The sequence below is a fragment of the Rhipicephalus sanguineus genome, chromosome 1, assembly GCF_013339695.2.
Source record: "Rhipicephalus sanguineus isolate Rsan-2018 chromosome 1, BIME_Rsan_1.4, whole genome shotgun sequence".
NCBI classification, from domain to species: domain Eukaryota; kingdom Metazoa; phylum Arthropoda; class Arachnida; order Ixodida; family Ixodidae; genus Rhipicephalus; species Rhipicephalus sanguineus.
Window position 1 is genome coordinate 151288940 of NC_051176.1, and position 24919 is coordinate 151313858.

The 24919-nt window shown below is 46.5% G+C and overlaps 1 protein-coding gene across 2 annotated transcripts in view; it reads left to right on the forward strand.

Annotated features, from left to right (window-relative positions):
• LOC119400297 (lysosomal alpha-mannosidase) overlaps positions 1-24919 on the forward strand; it is an 83569-nt gene that overhangs the window by 2813 nt on the left and 55837 nt on the right. For both annotated transcript variants that reach the window (XM_037667322.2, XM_037667330.2), the window contains exons 2-7: positions 8194-8343; positions 10094-10287; positions 15022-15127; positions 17376-17479; positions 18908-18961; positions 22997-23113. In XM_037667322.2, the coding sequence (XP_037523250.1) occupies positions 8194-8343; positions 10094-10287; positions 15022-15127; positions 17376-17479; positions 18908-18961; positions 22997-23113 (725 nt within the window). The remainder of the gene's footprint in view (positions 1-8193; positions 8344-10093; positions 10288-15021; positions 15128-17375; positions 17480-18907; positions 18962-22996; positions 23114-24919) is intronic.

Sequence of the window (24919 nt, forward strand, 5' to 3'; positions counted from 1 at the left end):
ATCGACCTCCGTGTCCCCTCATTCTCGTCCTGGGGGAAAAGAGACCTCTACATGGGTCCAATCATGCACGTTTCATTGTTAGAAACTCCACCCTAAAAATATATTGACCGCGTCCCTTTTTAATTAGGAGAGGGTCCTCAACTGAGCGAGAGTGACAACCTGTTGGGGTTCTCTCATACGGCTTGTCCACAAGCAGTTTTGCCCGTGGGAATGGTCAGTTTCCTTGGTTTCAGCCGGTGCGTCTTGCAGTCTACAGCTGGTTCGGGGTGCATCGCGGCCTTTGACGACCCTGCCGACGCCGCCGTAGGTACAAAGGATCAAACATCGGCGACTAACGTTTGAAGAAGAACACCCCATTCAGTACTTCCCTGCACTAAAGACCAGTCTTTTCATGAGCGAACGGTTCCACCGGTCAGCGGGGGAGTGCGGCGCCCGTTAATTTGCCGTTACGCCGGGTCGCAAAAATGGCAGTCCGTGACAGTATGTATGCAAGCAAACAAACAAGTCGCCCGACATTCCGATCTTCTTGTTACCGTTCGCACATTCTGCTTGCTGGATAGTTTCCTCGTAATTGCGAAAGAATAGAAGGGTTGAAGCTTGGGCTAGCTGGGTTTAGCTTTTAATCGACTCTTGAAACATAGAGGGAAGTTTAAACGAGGAAGTTTTTCCTTCTCGGCAACTTGCAAAATTCTGTGAGGACTTGTTCTGGGGTCACTTGAAGTTCTCGATGGATGCTGAGCAGTGCTAGTCCGGTCAATCTGTCGTTGTTCATATGATTTCGAAGGTAGCTCTTCAGCCTTCTCAGTGTGGAAAAAGTCCGTTCCGGGGTCGACGTCGACACGGGTAAAGTCGCCAGGATAGAAAGTAGGCTGTGGATGTTCGGAAAAAAGTCGCGGTTGCACATCTCTAAGGCCTGTAAAGCACAAGCTGGGCGATTCTTTTCTTCGATCTGGCAGCATTTGTTCACCCACAGTGTGAACTCTGCTTCGATGACATTAGCGGAAGGAATGTCGCCAAGGTAAAACTGCACTGCATCATCAATATCAGAAAGGCTAGCCGATGCGCAGAATTTCGGCAGCAGCATGTTAAGGCCAACCACGACCTTCTTATGGGCATCGAACCGGTCTCTTAATTGATTTTCGAAGTCAGCCAGCAAAGGCAAATACACATTCCTCCGGTAGTACTCTTCGGGAGTAGCAGAAGGTACGTTGCTTCTTTGCATCTGCCTTCCAGTGATGCGTGGTAGGGCCATCTCAACATTTGTGATCTTCAGCAAAGAGAGCGACTTCAGAAAAATCTTATTAAATTCCGTTTCCGCACTAGCCCTTTTTGTGGAAAGAACGTCTATAACATTCTTTACGTGATCGCACGCTTGAGCCAAGTCACAGTCAATTTTTTGAAGAAACTTGCAAAGTGGCAGTGTCAAAGAGAAGAGGTCGCTACAGATCTGAAGCGAAACGACAAACTCGGGCTTCGTAATGGCATTGAGCAGTTGAGAAGCTTTTGATGAAGTATCAGATGACGCGGCCTCTTCTTCCAAATATTCGAGGAATTGTACAATAGGCACGTACAGTTCAAGGAAACGCTGAAGTGCATCGTGACTCTCTACCCACCTTGTTTGGCAAAAGGAGAGAACTGATTTTCTTTTTTCTTGTGTTAAATCTTCTACTTTGTCTCGCAGTTGGTTCGTCCTCTGTGGCGAAGCTCTCACAAACGTACAGGTTGAGGATACAGTTCCCAAACAGTTGCGGATGCTGGGGAGTTTGCATGCGTGAAGCAGAGCAAGGTTCAACGAGTGGGCGCTACAATGCACGTACAACGCTTTGGGCGCTGTTTGACGAATGAAGGCTTGAACACCGTTAAGGTGGCCGCTCATTGATGCCGCGCCGTCGTATCCTTGCCCGCAAAGTAGGTTCAGGTCAAAGCCATGACCTCTAAGGCTGTTCAGGATTGTGCTCGCCAGCGCCTTGCCAGTGAGATCGTACACGGGAACGAAATCTACAAAATCTTCTTTAAGTATGGGCACTCCCGACGTGTCGTGTCCAACGTACCTTACACATAGGGAAATGTGGGCGGTGCGAGATATATCAGTGGCCTCGTCAGCTAGAACTGAAAAACACGAACCTGAGTTGACGTTTTCAACTATCTTTCTTTGTATGATTTTACCACAGAGGGTGATCAACTCATTTTGAATTTTTGGGCTCGTGTACAGCGCATTCGCCGGAGATGTTTCCATGTGAGCTCTCAAGGCGGCATCTCCACATTTTGCTCTCATCCTAAGCAGTGCGCGGAAATTTCCATCATTTTTCAATGGCAGCACTTCAGACATATTTATCGGACCAGAGTCGTCTGTGCCGCGAAGCGGTACTTCTTGCCTGCCACAGAAAAGGATTGTTTCTATTATTGGCAGCAAGTTCTTGCGGTTTTCTTCCGCCTGCTTTTTAAGACCGTGGTCAAGTTGTGTTAAGATGTCATGCTGTGAGCGGGACCGGACTGCTAAAAAGTTCTCCGATAGCGTTGTTGACATGGCGTGATAACTGCTGGATGCGTGGCTCTTAAAGGCGTCCATGGCTTTCTTGTAATTGGTGAACTCCTTAGTTACAAAACAGCCCAAGCGCTGGTGCTCCCCTTTTCCTGCACACTCGCTTGCGAAGACTACGCAATATTTGCATAATGCTCCTTGAAGCTTCTCTGAATAAACAAGCCATGGGTAACGATCTACCCAGTGAGGTTGGAACTTCAGATTCCTTTTCCCTGTGGCTGGATAATCATAGTTAGCCGGAGGGGTCCACGGATTGAGCAGCAGCTTCTCCGTCGTCTCTGGATCATTTACATTATTGCTTTTCGAGACAAACAGTCCCAAGTCCAAAATATTCGCACTCGTCGCACAGAGGGGAGGCGAACCAGAATGTGTAGGTGCCATGCCACTCACCTTCCTTGGGCATTGCCCAGTGGTAAAGGCGTCACTTTGCCCAGCGTTGACTGTAGAACAAAGGTCACTTGGAGTTGCACTGCGGCCACCATCATTTTCCGGCGGCGCATGGGTGTCCTGCTTGTGTTCGTTCTCAGGTGATTCACATAAACCGGTGCATTCTCCTGAGTCGCTACAGAAGTTCCGACGCGCTTGGCTTTCCACCAGTGCTGAGGAGGGCGAAGTTTTATCCTTCGAAGGAGGCGGTTCTTCTCCGTCCGCTTCATCGGTTCGAACTTTCTTGAAGTAAGACGCAAGACTCCTTTGCTTCGTTGTTGCAGAGTGTCTTTTCATTTTGCTGCCGCAATCCTGTGCACGCACACAGAAGTGGCCAGTGGCTCCAAAAAGACGTTTGCGACTGCTTCGACTGCCTGGCGTGAACGGCGGGCGATGTTTTCTTCCTCTCTTATCCACTTTACAGTGGCTAGAATGTAGAAGTGTGATGAACGCGCCGGCTCCCGCGTGGCGCATGTGTTTTCTGAACGCCGCTACAGCTGGTGTGCATGCAGGACCATTATTGTACTCCCGCTGCAGCAAACTGGATTAACGCTACTTAAAGACCTTTTCACAGAAGACTCCATGGGCACTCCATACTCCCCTTAATATACGTGAACCCCCCAAGAATGCACTGCCGAGACATTTGCACTCCCGTGGTACAGTCCAGAAAGCAGGTGTTGCTCCGTTCCTGTGAAAAAGTCACCTTTTCACAGACGGCTCCCTGGGCGCCTGCATAATTCTCTCTGGGCTGCGCTAATTAAATAGCCGTGACCCCCCAAAAATGCACTTTGTAGGCTGTGACGTCAGCCTCTGTACTCCCGCGCGCAGCCCAGCTTGGCGGCGTTTTTTCTCTCCTGTGAAAGTTGACCGCTGGTGCCGGATTGTGTGCCGGCTGTATCCTCGCTTTGTGTGCTTTGTAGGGAGGCGCATATACCTTGTGTGTACAGAAGAGGTAGATTTCCTTGCGTGTGGTTAAGGTTGTTCGAAGTTGCTCGGATATGCCAGTCTTTCAGTAGATGTCATCTTCGATGATTCGTTTCGGTGGCGAAGACTACAGTTTGAGAAAAGTTTACCCTGCAGCCTGCGTCCTCGGAATGCGCCGCTGAGTTTTTCCGCTTAGGGGTTTCGTTCCCTGGCAAATTTGCGCACGTCGTGTTGGTGTTGCCGTTGCTGTCGAACTGTTTACTTTCACAGAAGGAGACGCGCTTTTCGTAGAAACCCAAAGCCGACACGTGCGGTCCGCACAGACGGATAACTTCTCCAGCGGCAATGCACAAGGAAAGCATCTGGAATCAATAAAGGAGCTGCTACGGGGTGAAAGACGAAAAAGAAAAGACTCGAAGGAACGCGAGGGCGAAGTGCAAAGCTGTACAAATAGGGCAGGTGCGCGTGCGGGGGAGGGAGCGCTGAGGTGTTCTGGTAGGTTTGAAGAAAGGAAGAAGAGGGAAGCAATGCCAGGAAAGTTGCAGTGTAACTTTGGCAGCTGGGAGTCGCTGTGAAGGCGTGTAAATATTTTAGTATCACCCGAAAAGTTAAAGCATCAAAAAAATTTCGGGGGGGGTCAGAACCCCCTCAACCCCCCCCCCCCCTAGTTACGGGCCTGGAACCTGCTATCGCAATGAGAGAGAGCATCGGTTCCTGTACAGGGGCGCTGGTTTGCTGCTTTGTTCGCCCACTTGTGCTACATAGTCGCAGTTCTCCCAAAGCAGCCCTCGTTTTGACGTCATGCGCAAAAACGGTCAGGAGATTTTCTGCTCCTTTCTCCCGATCATCTTGCATTGCTGGTATTGCGGATGGTACAATTACTGAAAAGTACTTTAGAAGTGTCCTGTGCTTTTCGAACCGTTGCTGAACGTGGTCAATGAACGGAATAAACAGGGTTCTGAGAAAATATTCTTCCGCGCTTTCGAATGTATTGCTCCCAAGGTTTTGCTTCTGGACACCGGCTCGACGGCTGGTGATCTCCCCATTCCGTTTTCCTGCTAATGCCTGCACTTGTGCAAATATTTTTGCGAAAGAAACATTCGCGTTCTTGCGGTCATTTTCATTTGTCTGCTGTACCGCTTCTATGTCGTCAATGGCAGCGCTCATGTCGATACTCCTCGTCTGCAGCTTATTTGACAGGCAAAGTCAGTGCTAACACGTGCTCCGTCACACGCAGGCTTACAAGGAACGCTGGTGACAAGAGTGCCAACATTAGACTGTTTGCTTGCACTGGACTTTCGCCATTTCCGTTAAACATAATCTCCTCTAGTGCTGCGATCAACGGCTCAAAGAAGCTCACAAATGAAAGCACTGCATCGTACTTCTCGACCCAGCGCGTTTCGCATAGTCCCAAAAGGCACTTCCTTGTAGACAGGACAGCTCAAAATTACCATTTTTCGCAAAACGTGTGAGCGGCTAGAATATTTATGGAAAAAGGCTTACGTCGCCTTTAGAGTCCCAAAACAGTTTCGGATGTTCGTGTCGGAGCATGCCGCACACAGAACTAGATTAAGGGAGTGACTGGCGCAGCGAGTGTAGAATGCAGCTGTGTAATTCTCACGAACAGCAGCTTGAACACCATTCGTTTTGCCGGCCATCGAGCTTGCACCATCGTAGGCTTGACCACGGAGATGCTGGATGTTAATTCCCATGTCTATAAGGAACCTTATGATGGTATCGGCGAGGGCCCGGCCACTTTGGCCGTGAATTGGCACAAAGCCTAAGAACTTCTTCGATTTCGTTCGCATCCTCAAGCAGCTTACAAGCAGTAAGCTCGTTTCATCAGCAAGTACGGAGAAGCAGCCTGCAGCGTTTACTTTTGTGGCTAGGCTTCCCTTGATTGATGACTGCAGCAGAGATTTCTATAATCTGGTTTTCTACATCTGGACTTAAATACGAGACATTATTTGGGCAACTTTCCAAATGCTAATTTAGATCTGTGTCGCCACAATCCGCTCGCATGCGAAGCAGCGTTCTGAAGTGGCCTGTATTTGTAGAGGAGGCTGTGGTTTCTATAATCCATGGGACCACTGTCTCTATGTCCACGGAGAGCCAGACCTTGCCGCCCGCAAAAGAGAACGGTCTCAACAATAGGCTGTAACTTCCTTCGGTTCTCTCTTATTTGAATTTGCCTGCCATGGTCCAGTTGATCAACAACACTGGGCACACATCCTGAGAAAGTTTGTAGAAAATTATCGGCTTCCAGCTGAGCGTCAGTGTGATATTTAGTGGTTTCGTGTGCACCGAAGACTTCGAGGGCGTGCTTCTACTTTTGAAATGGCTTGGATACGAGGGCCCCAGTGCGCGCATATTCGCCCTTGCGAACCTCACTTCTGCTAAAAAGGACACACACTCGGCAAAACGCACCCTCTTGAAGCGCTGAGTAGCTGCATGGTTGAAAAAAATCTTGCAGAAAAGCCACCTTCCAGAACCTTTCAACTGTCTATGGCTTTGTCGTGCTCGAAAAAAAAAACATTTTAGGTGACATCCTGGGTGGTTTTCGGTGAAGGTGGTTATTTCGGACGGCGGTGTATAATAGAACGAAAAACAGAAACATTTTCAAGGGGGGGGGGAGGTGGCGAGGAGGCTGAAGCGCAATAAATCCCACCCCCCGGGTGACGCCCCTGGTCGGTGGTGTATAAGAGCACGAAAAATCTCGGCGGGGGGGGGGGGAGGAAACTGAAGCCCCATATGCCCCCCCCCCCCCCCCCCCCTGGCTACGCCCATGGCTGGCACGTGCTAGCGCCTTCGGGCCTGTCTAAGGGGGTGGGTAAGACACTGTGGCCTCTCCCCCTTACACTTTCTCAGAAATCATGTGATGGCATCGGCGAACGAGACATTGCAGACGCGTGATGAACCAACGCGTTGTATCCTATAGTCAGAACGCGCTGCACGCGCTGGCGCGTTCGGGCCTGTGTAAGACGCTGTGGCCTCTCCCCCTTGCACTCTCTCAGCAGTCACGTGATGGCGTCGGAGAACGAGATTCTGCAGACGCGCGATGAACCAGCGTGGCATGCTCCAACAAGAGTTCGGGACGAGTAACAGCTACAGTGAATTCATGGTGGGCTCCACATGCAAGGACGCGTTAACATCGGACAAGGTGCCCGTGATGAACGCAACTTTAAGTCGACCCATGCGCTCCTTCGCATCCCCACATGGTTCCCTTTAGTGGGAGATGGTGAAATTTTTTCTTGCATCTACCACGTATGTGCAAAGCCTTATTGAAACGTATGCTCAAATCCGTCATGCATGTGATCGGAGCTGAAACCAGATCACGGCGTTTTTTTTTTTTTTGTGTCCTGTGTGCTTCAACGCTGAGCATAGCTGGTGGACTGCGCACCTATGATGAAACACTTGAAGGTACATGCACTACAGTGCACTCGCACTTTTGCGAATGCAGCGGTATATTTACCAGCTTACCGTGCAGCAGGAGTTGTGGCCCAGCTAAGAGAGGAAGAAAGATAGAACGACGAATAGATAAAGACTTGTTCGTAACACATTTCTTCAAACATTTAACCCGGTCATACTAAAAGCTGTCTTCTAATATAAATGTGAGCAGTGGGTTTTTGTTTGTGAAAGAACAACAAGGCGATATTGAGCTTCCCGAGAGTTTCAACGCTATGCGTTTTTTTTCTGCCGATATCGCGATCCACTGAGTGACGTCGCAGCAATGTAGCTAAAAAAGAAAAAAGAAAAAGAAGCAGACATTCAAGCAGGTATACCTGGAAATTCAATATTTTCTTTTAAATTTTGAGGGCTTAAAGAAACTACGAAAAAAAAAAACTACTTTCTCACTGAAACTTTGTGCACATTGAAAAAAAATGCCTTACATTATTTTTGTGTATGCGAAGGGTTTCAAAGGAAGGTGCAAGCAATAAAAGGGTAACACCGATTGCGACAATATGTTGATATTGTACGACGTTTATATCCCTCAAGAGATTCTTAGTGAGGCTTCGGTGTCCTCATCTATAGCGACCATGAAGGTTGTACGCTTGCTCTGTTAGGGTAAAGAAGCCAGTAAATTTGTGCCTATTCTTTATGGTTACGTCCTCATAACAGTTGTGGGCGTCAAAGCATTGCCGTCATAATTTAATGCTAGTTCTCACTAATGCAAGACAAAAGGGCACCTGAATACAGCTAGAAAGAAGCTGATATTTTGCCTGTGCGCTTGTAGGGGGGGGGGGGACGTGAAAGTGTTGCAGCGGCAAAGCCTGTGGGACCTTTCTTTTTCTTTTTGACAGATGTACAGGATATCTACAGCTCAGTGACGGCGGCGCTGCACAAGAGCCGGGACCGCAAATACGTGTCGGCCGAAACGGCTTTCTTCGAGAGATGGTGGCAAGACCAGCTGCCGCCACGACGAAACAGCGTCCGCAAGCTCATCCAACTAGGTTAGCCTATGCTTACCTGTGCTATAGTTGTATTAAGTGTGAAAACAAAAGCTTGTTTTCCTGTACAAATTACCACATTGAAGGAATTATGGCGAAATCCTGTTACCACATTATGGAACGTCTTAGCGCATTATGTATTATAAGCCAGCATTTCTAAAGAGAAGGCGACAGATAAATACAGATAAGACCAAGTAGCAGGGACATTTGCAAACGGTAGGTCGAGAGAATGCAACTGATAATGAGTGAGCTCAGGTGTGTGCCACTGCTACAATGTCATACGGTACGCCAGAGACTTAGCCAGAAATTTTCCGCATTTCATTTCTCTCTCTCTCTATTTTTTAGTTTTTTAATTTTGCGCATATATATATATATATATATATATATATATATATATATATATATATATATATATATATATATATATATATATATATATATATATATATATACGCAAAATTCAAAAATTTTGAACGGTTCGAACCCCTCCAACCTCCCTCTCCCAGCTACGGCAGTGCGCATGCGTCGACCTTTGATAAAGGCGGGCAAACAGCGGCTGTTTCTTCATATGCTTTCCTGGCAGCTTCGCCAGTAAGTGCGTTGCTGGGATACAGCAATAGCTCGGCAGCCACTGAAGCACGACGTCGTGTCCTTTCTCGATAATTTGGTGCTGCGTTTCTCGCCTTTCCGACACAGGTTGTTCAAAGGATCCGCGACGAAGAGCTGAGAGAAGACACCATAGGGCCGCTTGTGAGTCGTAGAAAATTACCCACATATTCTAAGCCGCATTCCACACTTGGGGCATACACTTTACGCCGACGATATAACGGTTTGGACTATGTACGGCTCAGATGGTGACATCGAATCGACCCTTCAGGACGCAGCCACAGCTATAGCTACACACGCGGCAAGCATCGGCCTTGAACGCTCCCCTACAAAGTCGGCACTCCTGATACTCCGACCGTGCCGTGTCCCTACATCCGCAATCACAATTTATTTGCATTACACTCCCATACCGCAAACCCCTACCCTTCGAATCCTTGGTCTGTACTTGCAGGACACGGAAGAAAAAAACAACATTACTCTGAAGGCACTAAGGCAGTCTACTTACTGCGTCATCCAGCTTCTTAGAAGTGTGTAAAATTCACGCGCAGGTCTAGATGAAGCCCATAACCTCAAGGTGCTACATGTCTTTGTGCTTAGTCGCATTCTATATGCCTCTCCTTACTTGAACCTATCCTGCACAGACAACTGTAGAAGTTTTTGCGCACAAGCGCAACGACAAAAACGAGAGGGTAGACAAACACGAGCTCAATTAAACATATCCATTAACTGCTTGCGCACAAGGCTCTATGTGCAAGATTTACGGAATGTTCCCCGTCTTGGTAACTTGGCAGCTCGAATCCGCGGTTTTCGCAGTTCGATGGCGGGGAAATGCGTGAACAACAGTTCACTTAAATTTAGGAGCATGCTGAAGAACTCCAGTTGGTCAAAATTAATCCGGAGCACGTGACTACGTCGTGGCTCATAAGTGATCATATCGCGGTTTTGGCACGTATAAACCCAGAAATTATTATTATTGTCATTCGTAACGGAATGCCGCCTACTCGCCCAAACCAGCACTCTTCTTAGTGTTACAACTTTGCCGGTTTAGTCATTGCTTCATGTTCACAGCGCAATCGTATATAACCAGAAAACGCTCTCTCGAATTATATATGGCGTGTAAGTCACAGGCAGCGTGTGCCGCACGCAGGGCAGCTGGAGATGGCTGGTGGCGGTTGGGTACAGAGCGACGAGGCGACCACTCACTACTCGGCGATCGTCGACCAGATGTCGATAGGGCTACGCTGGCTCAACGACACCTTCGGCGAGTGCGGCCGGCCTCGCATCGCCTGGCAGGTCGACCCATACGGACACTCGCGAGAGAACGCCGCTCTCTTCGCACAGGTGTGCATAAGATACAGTTCAAGCTGCTTGGGTTAAGTGAACTTTAGCGTGGCGTCGTCGATCGCTCAGTACAACAGTCCTGTCCTCTTGCGTTGCGCATGAGAAGACTTGTGCTACGGCTCTGGAGCTCACTGTCTATTTGACAACAATGTCCGGGTCGACATTGTTAACTCGAAGCCTTTCGTTCGTGAGTGTGGGAAAAGGGTACTTGCTAAAATTGAGCGGTGGGGGACGCCTGAGGTAAATACCTTAACTATCGCGAGAAAGACCTAAGGGTTCTATCGTAAAGGTAAGGCTATCAGAAATCATCGTTACAAGATGTCTTCCTTCCAGGAACTGACCAAGACCTGCCGTAAGCTTAGCGGTCAAGGTGTTGCTTTGCTAAGTTCAAGGACGCGGGTTCGATTCCCGGCAACGGTGGCCGCATTTTGATGGGTGCGGAGCGCAAAAATACCTTCGCACTTATACAGGGTGTTTCAGATAAAAAGCACCAAGTATTAAAAAAATAAGCATAGGCGTTACGCGTCTCCGATTAGCGCAGTATTGTTCTGAGCCATATAGAGCACGTCAGGATATTTTTTTTCTAATCCTCAAAGCACGGCAATTAACAAAGATTGCTTAATGAACTTTTTAAATAGTAACTCTAGAGAAAAATCATCAATACAAAGTTGTAGCGCTTGTTCAGAAACGTCGAATTTTGCAGTCTATAGCAAGATAGCTCCCCTGCTTAATTTTTTTTTCCAGCCTTTATTTAAAGTGCGTGAGTTAAAAAAAATACCTCGTGACTGCTGCCTAACGCGCGGCGCTCCTAGTGTCCTAAATGTAAGTTGAACGAATTATCAAAGGCTGCTTCGCGCACGAAAGTCGATTGAGCAGGCTGTCGGTTACTGCGATGGACGCTAAATGAGGGGCGTACCGTCTCAAAAAGAGTCTACGAAAGAGCGGCCACCACGTGTGAATGAATCCTTTATCTCCATTCTTCATCGCGCTTTCACCCTCGCCCTTTCCAATGTGTTTGTTCATTGGTGCGAAAAGAGAAGAACGCTGCATCAAATGCTGCCTATGGTCTTAAGGGGCATTTGCTCCGTGGCTACCGCTTTTTGGTTGAAATTTTTTAAATGCGAATGCATTTCTTTGTCGGGGGTTGTCCTGCGTCCCTGGTCGGCGTGCGCACAGATCTCTCCGCGCGCGCTCCTCCTCGCCCCTAGCAACAGCTGCGCCGCGCCTAGCAACCGGAGCAGGTGGTGAGAGGCGGAGGGTAAGGGAGAGGAGGAGTGTACCCGGTGAGGGCGCTCGCATCGCGGAGCTCGCTCGGCGGAGAGAGAGCTCGGGCGCTCCTCCTCTACGCGCTCGGACCTATATATATCATGCAGGGAGCGCGCGCTTTGGTGTCTTAATAGCGATGGAAGTCGGTGAAGTCGAATCTCTCGCGGCAACGATACCACTAGGACGAAGTGTAACACAATGCAACTCGAGCATTACGACTCTACGTGCACACTCTCGTCTCTCTTCATTAATTAATCGCACACTCATCGGGTGCACCCAAATGCATTCGCATTTCCTCACGATCCCCTTCGGGTAGGTGCGGGGGATTTTTTTATTGTTGAAATGGTATGGTCCTTCTGTCGCTTAACGTCCATCGCAAAGCCTGTTCAATCGATGTCGTTGAGCAAAGCAGCCTTTGATAATTCGTTCAACTTACTTTTGAGGGCACTAAAAGCGGCGCGCGTTAGGCGGTAGTCACGCCGTATTTTTAAATTTCTCGCGCTTTATGGAATGGACGGAAAAAAATTAAGCAGGGTAGTTATCTTAACATAGATTGAAAAATTTGATAGTTATGAACAAGCGCTACAACTTTTGTATTTGAAGATTTTTCTTCATAGTTACTATTTAAAAAGTTCATTAAGCAATTTTTGTTAATCGTCGAGCTTTGCGGATTGAAAAAAAAATATCCTGACGTGCTCTATATGGCTCAGAACTATGCTGCACTAACTGGAGACGCATAGAGCCTATGCTTAATTTTTTAATACTTCGTGCTTTTTATCTGAAACACCCTGTAGATTAGGAACCCCAGGTGGTCAAAATTAATCCGGAGTCTCCCACAACGGCATGCTTCAAAATTATATAGTCATTTTTTGAACTGTCGAACTTAATTTTTAAAGGACTGACCAAGAACAGTGCTGCTTAGTTTTCGGTGACGTGAAGAGAATCGGCGTATTCAGCCTGTCATTGTCGATGGCCTGGGGAGACATGCCGCAAATGTGCGCCTGTTCCGGAACACGTCGAGGAATGGATGGCGATAGAAATGAATCCGTAGTCCTTCACTGCGACATCAGTTGTACAGTGTTCCAAATGAGGCTCTACTCATGGGCACTTGTTCTGTCAAGCAGCGCAATCTTTGACATCTTAACTTTCTCCTTTTTCCGTAAGTCAGTATTTGTTACACACATCAAATAGGTATGCGTATAAAGTGAAGTGAAATACTGCAAGGAAGGTGGTACCGAATTCGCAACACTTGTCTTTAGTAAGTGTTTTTTGCCATTGGGCTGCCGGATTCTGTATTGCGTTCAGCATCAGGTTTGCTTGAAACATTCTCTTAAGAACATTTTTAGCGTAAAACGTTTTTTTAAGCGTGTTGCTGTTCTTTTGCTTTGCGAATATTTTCTAATGAAAAGTCACCACGCAACATATTTTTCGAACACTAATTCACAATTGATTTCCGGTAACTTCCAAATCACACCCTAGAAGATAGCAAAAGATTGTAAAAGAGAATCTTGTATAAATATAATCTGTATATATATATGGGCCCGGATATTGACAGGACTGACTGCTTGGCTGGTTGGTTTTGCATAGCAACTACATAGCCCGGGCCAAAGTACGGACGAAAGACAAAACAGACGATGAAGGGCGCCTTATATACACAAAGCAGTTCGTAAACGTCGCAGCACTGGCAAGTTTGAATCATGGAACATTAAAATTTACAGAAAATAAAACTTTTCCAGACCCTTATACAGCACAGCTTTAGGCCCGTCTTCGCAAAATACTGGTTCCACATTCATGAAAGCGGGCCTGACGATGATGAATCAAGCGCTGAATCAGCAGTGATGGGACGCAAATGCATGCGTTAGCCGTGGTCGAATCATCGCGACGTCAGCTCGCACGATGTTTGACCTTCAGCTGCTCCATTCGCCTGTTACTGTTCGCTTGCGTTGTTGGGCGTACTGAAAAAAAAAAAAAGAAAAACATGGCTGATCCCTCCGTCAGAGGAATCGCTATAAAACGAAAGTGAAATGCGTCTTTATAGATGTATACTTGAGCGTTTACTGGACATTGTTTCGCCGCAACGGCGAAGCAATGAATGCGATAGCAACAAATTGGAATGTCACACGAAGAACGGCAAGCAGCTCGAAACTTGCAGCGTGCCACTCAAGCACAAAGGACGCACGAAAAGAACACACACAGGACGAGCTCGAACTAACAACTGTCACAGTTATTACATCTCTGTGTTTGAGCAGCGCGCTCCTTTCGCAAACGCGGCCGCTGCAGTGAGCGAAGTGGCCTTCGTGCACTCTGTAACTTCAACGTAAACTTGCGGTGAAAACACAAGACGTACAAACCGCCCCCGTCGCAAGATAAGAGCGCACGCACGTGCGACCACGCCCTGTGGTAAAGTAGAGGTGGAAGCGCACGCGCATCGCAACGAGCGGGGCGACGACCTTTAAAGCGCACTCTTCGCACCCTTCGCGCCCTTCGCACCATCGTGCTGGTGATAACGAAAACAAGTGCCTCCGAGCTCTGCGTACGGCCAGCGGTAAATGGTGTACATAAAGAGCTCGCCGTTAGTACGATGAAGAACGAAGGCTTTGTGGCCGAGTCGTTTCGCGCCGCGCGCTGCGGAGCGAGGAGCCGTGGGTTCGATTCCCGGTGACGGAACCTTTTCTTCTAGTTTTTTCTTTGTCATTTATTAATGTATATTTTACAATGTCATATCCGTGACGGAAATACGTCAGTGAAGTCTTGGTGGGCCCCGGCATAAAACACTTTCATGTTAAAAACTAGAAAGGCGCCTTTCTGCACCGAGCTGCTTCAAGTATACGCGCACGTTTATTTGTTCTTTGTCGCCTCTGCGGGGGGCGTGGCTTGGAATGGACCTTGGAGAGGTCTTCTTCCGCAATAAGAAAGCGTTGATTATCCTCAGCGCATAACTTTACATTCATTTTGTTATATCCAGTTATCGAGAGGAAGTTCTGTTGGTCGTCGCTATGAGCTTCCTCCATTTTGGCACAAGTCTTTCGTATAAATGCTATGACAAACGCATCTGTCGCTGGAGTAGAAATCTGCTTAGCGCTGTTATACGCACACTAAGGCAAAAGAAAGACACCACGTCGTTACTTTCGTGTAGTGTTTCTTTTGCGTAGTTTCCACATGAACTGATTGCAGCTGCTAGGACGTCACGAATATCAAAAGTCGTGTCAATTCACCGAATTCTCGCAACGATGAAACGTCGGGAATGAGTAGTCGTTTGACCGTACGGCGGCATTTTCTAGTCTCCCGACCAGGGGAAGGCCTAGCTAAGACCACACGTCGGCAACCTATCCCGCGTAAGATAGAAACATCTTGGAAGCGCGTTTTAGCTGAATTATAGTCGCTATACAGGCTCTCCTTTTTGCTTGCTTCGCATGTCGGAGCGTAGTTATGGGGTTCCATAGCCACTAAGTGCACGGCTTTACGCAGATGGGCTTCGACGCAATCTTCCTGGGCCGCGTGCACGTGGCCGACAAAGAGCACCGCCGAAGGCAGCGCTCGCTGGAGTTCGTCTGGAATACGGACAGGACCATTGGTGCGTGCCCGCAAGCTTCTCCATCCTGGTCGGCCTGAGTTTTCATGCTTTTTCAGACGCTTAAAAAAAGTCCTCTTGGCACATTACAGATTTGAGTGGCTGTTGCTATACCGGGGCTTAATGGTTTCCAGAAGCGTAACCTGTGCAAGGGGCGGAGGGGGGGGGGTGCGTCCGATATTGTTTAAACAGTCTTCGTTATAACGAGAAGGAAATTTCAGCATTAGGGCATGTATGCTCTAGCTTTTAGACACTGTTAAAGGCTACGTGAAATGAGAGTGATATGAACTGAATGATTACGGACACAATATGTGAAAACACTAAGTGCTTCTTTGTTTTGCGTTTCCAACATATAAAAAAAGTTGGTTGTGGTGGTGGTGGTGGTAATGTTGCAGCAGGCAGGGTTAGCCTGGCATGCACAACCGGTAATTATTCCGCCTGAGCCTCTCATAAGTTTAACAGCCCCGTTTCTCGCAGGAAGGCAAAACATCAGTCTCTGCACTCTCCACGTGATTTCTGCGGGACCTCCGCGAAAAACGAGGAGGAGGAGGAGAAGAAAAACGGAAAGATAGGGAGGTTAGCCAGTTCTCAGACCGGCTGGCTACGACATTTTCAAATGTCTATAATGCCTATAAGACCACCCCTGTGCAGGCTGCGAACCGCCGCTTTTCTTTCCGCGTCGAACTGCGCGCACAGCCGAATGAAATCTTCGATGTCGCCGAAATCACATATAAAAGAACGGTATCGCGTAGATACTAGATTGTAGCAAAATACGGCATGTTCGGGTGGATTACTTGAAGAGGCTGACATTATTTGCACGACGAAACACATTGTCCAACTATTTAATTAAATATTGCCGAATAAATTTTTTTACTATCAAATTTGGAAAAAGAAAGTTGCAATCGAAGCTGAAGCCAAGCAACAGTGACGTAATTTCTTCTTAGCAGAAAGCTTCAGTAGCATAACTTCAGTAGCGCAATTTCAGTAGCGTAACTTCAGTAGCATAAATTCAGCAGCATAAGTTCAGCAGCATAAGTTCAGCAGCATAAGTTCAGCAGCATAACTTCAGCAGCATAACAAGAAAGCTTAAGTAGAAAGCTTCAGTAGCATAACAAGCAGCAGCCCGATCTGGCTTATGGCTTAGCGCTGCAACTACAACTTCATAGCGTCATTTTCTGAGCAATAAAAAAACCCTTAAATTAGGGCATAAACTCATTATATCAAAGCTATATCCATGGCGTTAACTCAGACTTGATAGAACGGTAGCTTGGGCTAGCTGGTGATTTAGCATCGACATATTTGCACAGCGTAATATTAACGAGGACAGATGAGCGGACGCAACACAGGCACTGCTGACATTATTGACCCAACTCAGACATTATTGGCGCTGCTGACACAACTCGGACATTATTGCACGCCACTGGTTTGGTACAAATATCCGAAAAGAAAGTTTGTTTTCATGTTCTCTGCTGAAAAACCATGTCTCTCTTTTTATCGAACTAATGGAGACAGAACACTGGACGAACATCGCCAGTACAACATGGTTTATTGTTCGGCTTAAGTGTCATTGACAAACGAAGACCACTTCATGAAGGACAACTATAGGAAAAGCTATACGATCACGAACTGCGACTGAATACGTTGTGCTTCTGCCTTTCCGCGTAATAGAATGTATGAACTATACGTTAACCGCTGTACATTATAACGCGTACAGAAGGCGAAACTGTGAAAAGAAGCAGGAAAAAAAAGAAAGAGAAAGAGGGAAAAATCACACCATCTCCCGCTAAAGGGGACCATGAGGCGATGCGAAGCAGTGTTTCGGCATGTAGAGCCCGCGTTCTAGAGGTGGAGTGGTGAGGGGGAAAGGGGAGAGGGGAAGTGGAGAGGGGGAAAGGAGAGGGAAGGGGAGATGTGATGTGGATAGGGGAAGGGGAGAGGGGGAAAGGGAGAGGGGATGTGGAGAGGGTTTGCGCATGCGCAGTAAGGGTGGTCACGCCGCACACCACCACCACCACCGGATTGAACTCCGCCATAAGATGCTTCACATCTATAATGTCTCTGAAGCCGCTAGCATTGCAAGAGTGTAAGCGAATATTGCTAGCAGGAACATGTCGAACGACATGCTTGATTTTCATCCGAATCAGTTTTTGTGGGCTTGGTGAAGGGGCTACTTGGTTAGCGGCATTCTCGTGTGCAGAACACAGCGCGGTGTATATATAAACTACACATGCAAAATGTGCCCGCCGTGCAGGAAGCGGCGCTGACCTCTTTGCGTCCATCCTGCCCAATGTCTACATGCCGCCCAGGGGCTTTTGCTTCGACAAGTACAGCTGCACCACCAACCCGGACGTACTGGTACGCGGCGAAGCTGAAATCTCTCCTCGCATAACGCCTGTATTGCTCTGCCCGCTCGCCAAATTCGCGTGCATGCGGTTGAATGCATGGGAGGCATGCGAGATTCTAATTTATATGAGCACTGAGAGAGGCACCGGCAGCGCACAAAACGAGTGGATAAAGGTAATCTTAGGTATACAGGAACCTTTGTTAACAGTTGCGACTTGAGGCTTAAGGTGCAACCCGTTATCTGTCCAGAATGAGTCCGACTTTCACGTCGGTTATACATTAAAAAAAGTTTGAAATGTTTACCAACATGCAGACTTTCACAGTGGCGGTTTGTTGTAGGCGTCCGTCATATAATCGAATAAATTTAAAGCAATCGTTTTAAGAGTTGGAGCGAGACAGAATCCAATACATACTCTAAACAAAGTAAATAAATGTGTATCGACCATCGGTCGATACACATTTACATATTTTTTTGCAAATTTATTGAATTATTACGCACATTGTATGCCACCTTTTTTCCGCGTATATCGGCGTCGAATATATAAGTTGACTTTTGCGTATATACAGTGCGTTGTAGAGGGCCTGGGATCTGTATTTGCGGAAGCAACAGGCACTTATTACGAAGAAAATCCAGTATGAAAGTGCTCAATGTGTATCCGTTTTATAGAAAATGCATTTTGTGGGCCCAATCAAATTTCTTCGTTGAATAGTGCAGCAAACAGTGAGAAAAATGAGACGTTACGCGATAATTATTACAAACGGTTAACATGTGAAAAACTCTCCACAAAAAATTCTATTTTTGCTGTAGTAAAACCCATCAAGCAGTCAAAACTAAAGACGCCCAATAAAAATGAATAAATTGTGATGAGTATTGAGGCAGGACTGTGCGTATATATATATATATATATATATATATATATATATATATATATATATATGTATATGATGTGTGTGTGTGTGTTGTTTAACAACCGAGTGAAAAGGGACAGCCGTCGGCAAGACATGGACAACTCCTTCATTTATTTTTATTTCAATAAAGAAAGCACCTTCGAACAAAACGCAAATAAGACCTGTCAATTTCGCCTTTACAGTTCTTATAATTCGAGCTTTTTTGTTGATGAAGGTCTGTTTCTGCATGAGGTACGTGCATGAGGTGCGTGCATGAGGTGCGTGCATGAGGTGCGTGCATGAGGTGCGTGAGGTATATTCAAAAGGGCGAAGAATAAAAAAAAAAAGACACCGAGTCTTTCCTTTCATATCTATTGCTTCTCCGAGTTTATTGCATCTTGACTGAATCGCAGTTCAGCAGTACATATAGGGAGCATTTTCATTTCATTACAAGGAATGCATGCATGTGAGTATCCGCCATCAATTTTATGTGCGTTTGCATTAGCGCATCCCCATCCCTTTAGAGGAGTCATTCCCTGTCTATTTTTTCAGGCCTATAACGCAAGGACACGGGCTCGACAATTCATTGACGCTGTCAGAGAATACGTGAGTTTTGTAAAAATTCCTCTCTGAACATCTTCGTCATCAAACCTCCTCTGCCACCTTTTCTTCTGAAACAGTGTTTGAACCAACTTCTTGTTTTAAAAAGAAATATACGTTGCGTCCTGTAACGTCGAAAATCTTGAAATAAAAGCGAGAATCGTGGTATTCATACCGAAGTGGTACAAACAGCGCTATACAATGGAATATAGTAATGACGGCAGAAACTTTACGTCCCGTTGTTGCGCCCTTTGTTCCCGCTTCGTTATGCACCAACTATAACCCAGTCCAGTACCCTCCCGTTGCTTTACTACTGAACGTTTTAAAATATCTTATGATTGTCACAGTTTAATTATTTAAAGCGCATCAGAAGCTATGCCTGCAAAATTCCTTTCCCCAAAGAACGAGGGCAGCATTTCTTGACCTATTTGATTTAAGCCTGTCTAGCCACTTTGTTCGCTCTGTTACTCGCTTTCTTTAGGTATGTGCCAAACGGTCCAAGTAAGCACTCTAGCGCTGTTATTTTTCTAAAGCGGCACACGCACGCACGAAACGACAAACAATGATTGCACGTCCCGACTCCTTGTTTATGTAGCGTTGTTCCGCTCTGCTTTGTGCCCTATGATTAAAATGGCGGTATGGTAACGAGCCTCACTCGTGCCCTATATATGAACGAAGCACCATCATTCTCTTGACTTCGTCGCTTGTTTTAGGGGCGAAGCTCCTTAAGGCGGCACCCGTTCGTCCCTCGTAGTCGTAGTCGTAGTAGTGCGTAACCAGTAGTGATGCAGAACTATCGATGGTACTATCGATACTATCGATAGCTGAGTCACTATCGAACTATCGATGGTAAAAGATACTATCGATAGCACTATCGATAGTAAGTACTATCGATAGTTTAAAATCAAGAACGCGAACTCATTGCAGAATAAACTTGGTTCCCCTTGCGTGTGTACATAATGGAGCCGGAGGAGCAGGCTCAAGGGCAAGAAAGTTGATATGATTGAGTTCTTCACCGAGTGCTTCGCTGACACATGGTCATAAAGTCAAACTATTCAGCTGTAGCGGAAAGGAAGCCGTTACATGCGGTGGAACTACGCGGCTTGAGATTTATATTGCATTTTATGATTTGAAAATTTTAAAAAATATCAAGAACTAAGTTTGTTATTCATATGATGTAACTGGTTGCTTATAAATATTAATTTATACATGGACATATGCCGCCATTTTCACTGCGCAAATAATATCTCTCGCCAAACATTTGCTCATAAATTAAGCGAAGCTGATAGTAGGCTATCGCGAATATTTTGGCAGTTTGGCCAGCCAGCAACAGCATCATTATTCGTAACACTATGGATAGTTTGTCACGTGGTTGTGACGGTGAAGAATGCTGCAGCAAAACGGGGAAATACGAAGCTCAGTATTTGGTCGATCTTGTGCCCAGAAAATCAAAACTCAGAATACAAGCGATACACGCTGGGCACTGATAGCTGCGAGAACAGTCGCCGGCCGTCGCGCAATCTGATAATCGGTGGAACGCTTCGTCTTTTATACATCAGTCATCAAACCTTCCAGCATTATCGCTGGTGCTCGCGTAGGCTCTGGAATAAACTTGACTATTCGCGTCCGGCACTTAATTGTTGCAGTGATCTCAAACAATCGCGAAGTCTCTCAAACTTTGCGCCGCGGTTCACGTCAAACGCTGCTAACAGTCTGTGAATGAAACCCGAATACATCAAAACAAAGCAATAAACACGCGTGGCAGTAATATCGCTCGCAATATTGCCGATGGTACTACCGATTCGACTATCGATAGTTTATCGATAGTAGTACTATCGATAGTTTGTTTACACTATCGATAGTTCCAAAGAAACTATCGATACTATTGATAGTCAAATTACCGATAGTTCTGCATCACTAGTAACCAGTCGTAACGCTAGTACCAGATCTTGACCTCCAAGGTGGTGCCGATGGGAGAATTCTCCTGTGCGTTGTTGAACAATAAAAAATTCGCAGCGTGCGCGTTAACTAAAAGCCGAATTCTTCTGTCTCTCATTCCCCATTAGCAGCCATTGGCATGTTCCAGTAGGAAACGTTAGTAGAAAAGTGTTAGCTAAAAGCCGACTTCTTCTGTCTCTCATTCCCATTAGCAGCCATTGTTTACCTCCAAGGTAGTGCCTGGTGAGATTTCTCCTGTGCGTGATTAAACAATAAAAATTTTGTTCAAAACGCCGTTGATTGATGAAATAAACCAACGAAAGACGCCAGATGTTTTGTAAAAGCAGAACGAAAGAACGCCAGATGTTTCTAAAGCAAAACGAAAACACGCCAGCTGCTTAACGAAAGACGCCAGATGTTTTCTAAAGCAATGATTTTCTAAACAATGAAAATTCACAGCGTACATGTAAAATTAAAGTGAGCTGCAAGTCGTCATAACTCATCGAACCTTTAGTATAAACGCGCCCGATCTCACGTCGGTGATGATGTACTGGGCAGAATTCACGGAAGATTCACGGTTTACCGATGAACCTCCGCAGCTTCGCCCACTCATCATCATTCACTCCGTGGATATGCTGTGAATTTTTCATCACTTCGGCGGTAACGCGCAAGCTGTTTTTGATTGAAACGCGAGCACAAAGTAAGATGAGTGTTTACAAGAGGGGCCACGCGTACCTTTCTCCTACAACCAAGTACAAAAATTGGCCGCGTATCTGCGTGCTTCGCTGCAAATGTCGTCGAAAGACGATAGTGTTCTGCCGGCCGTACTACATGAGTCCTATTCCTCTATGTTGAATCGCCGCATATGGCTCACAGCGTCGTATTTGCAGCGCAGCCCCCCCCCCCCCCCCAAAAAAAAAAAAAACACTAGCATTTTTAGCGCAGCTTAAGAAACAATAGGGTCTTTAAAATTACGTATCTATGTATTTTCTATAGTAAAGGAACACACCACCTAATATTTACGTATTGATGTTGCGCCTCAGATATGCGTAACAGTTGCTTTTTGATCGACAACGTTCACAAGTATAAACGGCGCTACCAGTTCAAGATGGCTGGGCGTTCAGCAAGTGGTTAAACTTTGGCCGCATGGCTGAATCGGCTGACAGACAGACAAACAGAAAGACAGACAGACAGACCAAAATTCCTGCGTTTAAGTTCCTCAAGAAGAACTATCGTCTTTAATAAGGGTGCGCTTTCGCCCCACTTCTATGATCGCAATATCGACGAAAGTTGCGCCCATTGTACGTCGCGTTTTTATGAGCCGGTTGCACAGGGGCGAGAAGACACGCCACTCGTATTTCAGTAGAATGGTTAGTTAGTTACTTAGTTAAGTCGGGCTTATTTAGGCAAAAGCAACTTAGGCTATGCTTCGCCAGCTCCGTAGAATGGGGCCCATTTGCCACGAATCAATGGATCTATAGGTGCATTGAATATTAAGCCTTCTCCACGAAAGCGACGTGATGCTTTAAATTTTATTATTGCTCTAGAACATCGATAAGTTCTAGGTGACCAAGTTTTAGCATATTCAAATCGATACTTCCGTGTCACGTTCCTATACAAATATCACGTATTTTAATGACTCCATACCCCTTATTGATTTTTGTCCCGTTCTGCCACCCTCCTATCACTAAGCCCTTTCTGTCATCGATACCCGCCATGGTTGTTTAGCGGGTATCGTGTTGTGCTGCAAAGTACGAGGTCGCAGGTTCGATTCTCTGTTGCGGTGGCCGCATATTGATGGGGGCGAAATGCAGAGAACATCCGTGTGCTTTGACGTAGGTGCACGTTAAAGAAGCCCAGGTGGCCGTAATGAATTCGGAGACTCCTTACGGGGTGCCTCATAGTCATAACGTGGTCTTGGGACGTAAAACCACGGAATTAAATTTTTTGGTCACCGATTCCTTTCCTTATGCAGAGTAATATGTGGACGCTTACATACACGTCGGCGAAATTTTCTATAATTAACTAGTTTTTTTTCTCTTTCTATGTGTGCGCGCAGTGAAAAATGGAAAACTCTGAGGCTTAATCGTTTTGTATGTGCAGGCCAAGCATTACGAGACACGCAACGTGTTGGTGACCATGGGAGGTGATCTGGCGTACACTAAAGCGGAGTCCTGGTTCGACAACATCGACCGTCTCATCTCGGCCGTCAACAGAGAGGTAATGTCTTCCGTATCTGCACCTAACCACCTGTTTATTCTTGTTCCTTATAGTATAAACATCGCGATAGATGGAAAGAAGAGTCGAGCGCGAAAACTAAGCACGGCCGTTTATAAACAAACGGCAACGCAAACTGTCGTGCTTGCAGCTGAGAAGCACAGGAACTATTTCGAAGACTGCCACCGAAGTGAACACACGTAGTGGTGATAAGCTGGAACATATTACATAGACCGGAAAGTGCACGTGGAACATTGATAAGAAAATAGCGCAGATGGTTAGCCGAAGGGAACGACGGTGTTCAGAAAGACTGAGGCGCGGTTGAGACGGTACAAACGAGGCGCCTGACAACAGCCACGTACAACGGGTCCTGTCAGAAATAGCTAGGTTAGGCTTCTAATCACTCTGCGAAATTTCTCCCTTACCCCACCGTGGTGGTCTAGTGGTTACGGTGCTCGACTACTGACCCAAAGGTCGCGGGAGCGAATCCGAGCCGCGGCGGCTGCATTTCCATGGAGGCGAAATGCTATAGGCCCGTGTACTTAGATTTAAGTGCACGTTAAGGAACCCCGGGTGGTCAAAATTTCCGGAGCCCTCCACTACGGCGTGCATCATAATCATATCGTGGTTTTGGGACGTAATATCCCAGAAATTATTGCAATTAATTTCGCCCTCTCAGACAAGCAACTTTCTTTTCAAAAGTAGGCGGGAATAAATTAAAGCGAGAGCTGTTTGCAGTTCCAGCATTGCGTAATATCCATGTGGCCGAAATGGTGGCACTCTATAGGTTAGCGTCGTTAGGAAGATCGGCTAGTTTTATCCCGGAGTATATACGGTGCCTCGTTTTCGTGACTAAGCTTAAGATTCTTTTTAACAGCGAAGCTGTTGTAGCGGGCCGTAGTTTGTCTGGGGGTTGCAATAAACTAGCATCATGGTCATGCCGGCGCGCGCTCTCTTCGTCGTCGTCTTCATCTCCCCTAACACGTGTGCCCGGCGCGCGCTCTGCCGCTGCGGCGATTTCACCTGCGTGGGATGCAATAACTCGGATGGCCGAGAGAACGTGTACAGAGAGACATAAATAAAGGGATAGAAAGAGAAAGAAAGAAAGAGAAAGACAGACACAGAAAGGAAGAAAGGAAAGTGATGAAAAGACCGAAAGAGAAAGAAAGAGATAGATAAAGAGATAAAGAGAAAGACGAAGCGAGAAGGAGAGAGAAAGAAGGAAAAGAAAGATGAGGGGAACGTTACGTAAAATTACGTAATGCTAGTCACGTGACATGTTCCCGCCAAACCCATGTCGTTTAAGCGAGGAAGGGTCACGGGCTTGGCAGCTTCTTCCTCGGGAGTCCGAGCACTCGCTCCGCTGTTGCTTCCAGCCGTGCACCACTAGTGCAAGCTAGCTTCGCGGTTACCTCAGTCTTCGCACCACTAATGCGGAGCTGCCCCATTTTTTTTTGCGCTGTGGAATGGTAAACGACTTATTAGTCAGGCTGCGGTCCCAGGTCATTTAATACGCGTACTAATAGCAAGATATAAGTCCAATGTCATTCATTCATTCATTCATTCATTCATTCATTCATTCATTCATTCATTCATTCATTCATTCATTCATTCATTCATTTTCAAAGATATTGTTCAGATATTTGCAGGTAAATACAGCTGCCTGAGACAGCTTTATCTGCCTGCGATTGGGTCATTTGCCTGCGATCTCTGCCATTGGGCGACCTACTTCGCTAATAATACTATATCAGCATCGGTATGAGCTGAACTTCGACGAACAATTTTAGCGGAAGAACATTGACGTGAATA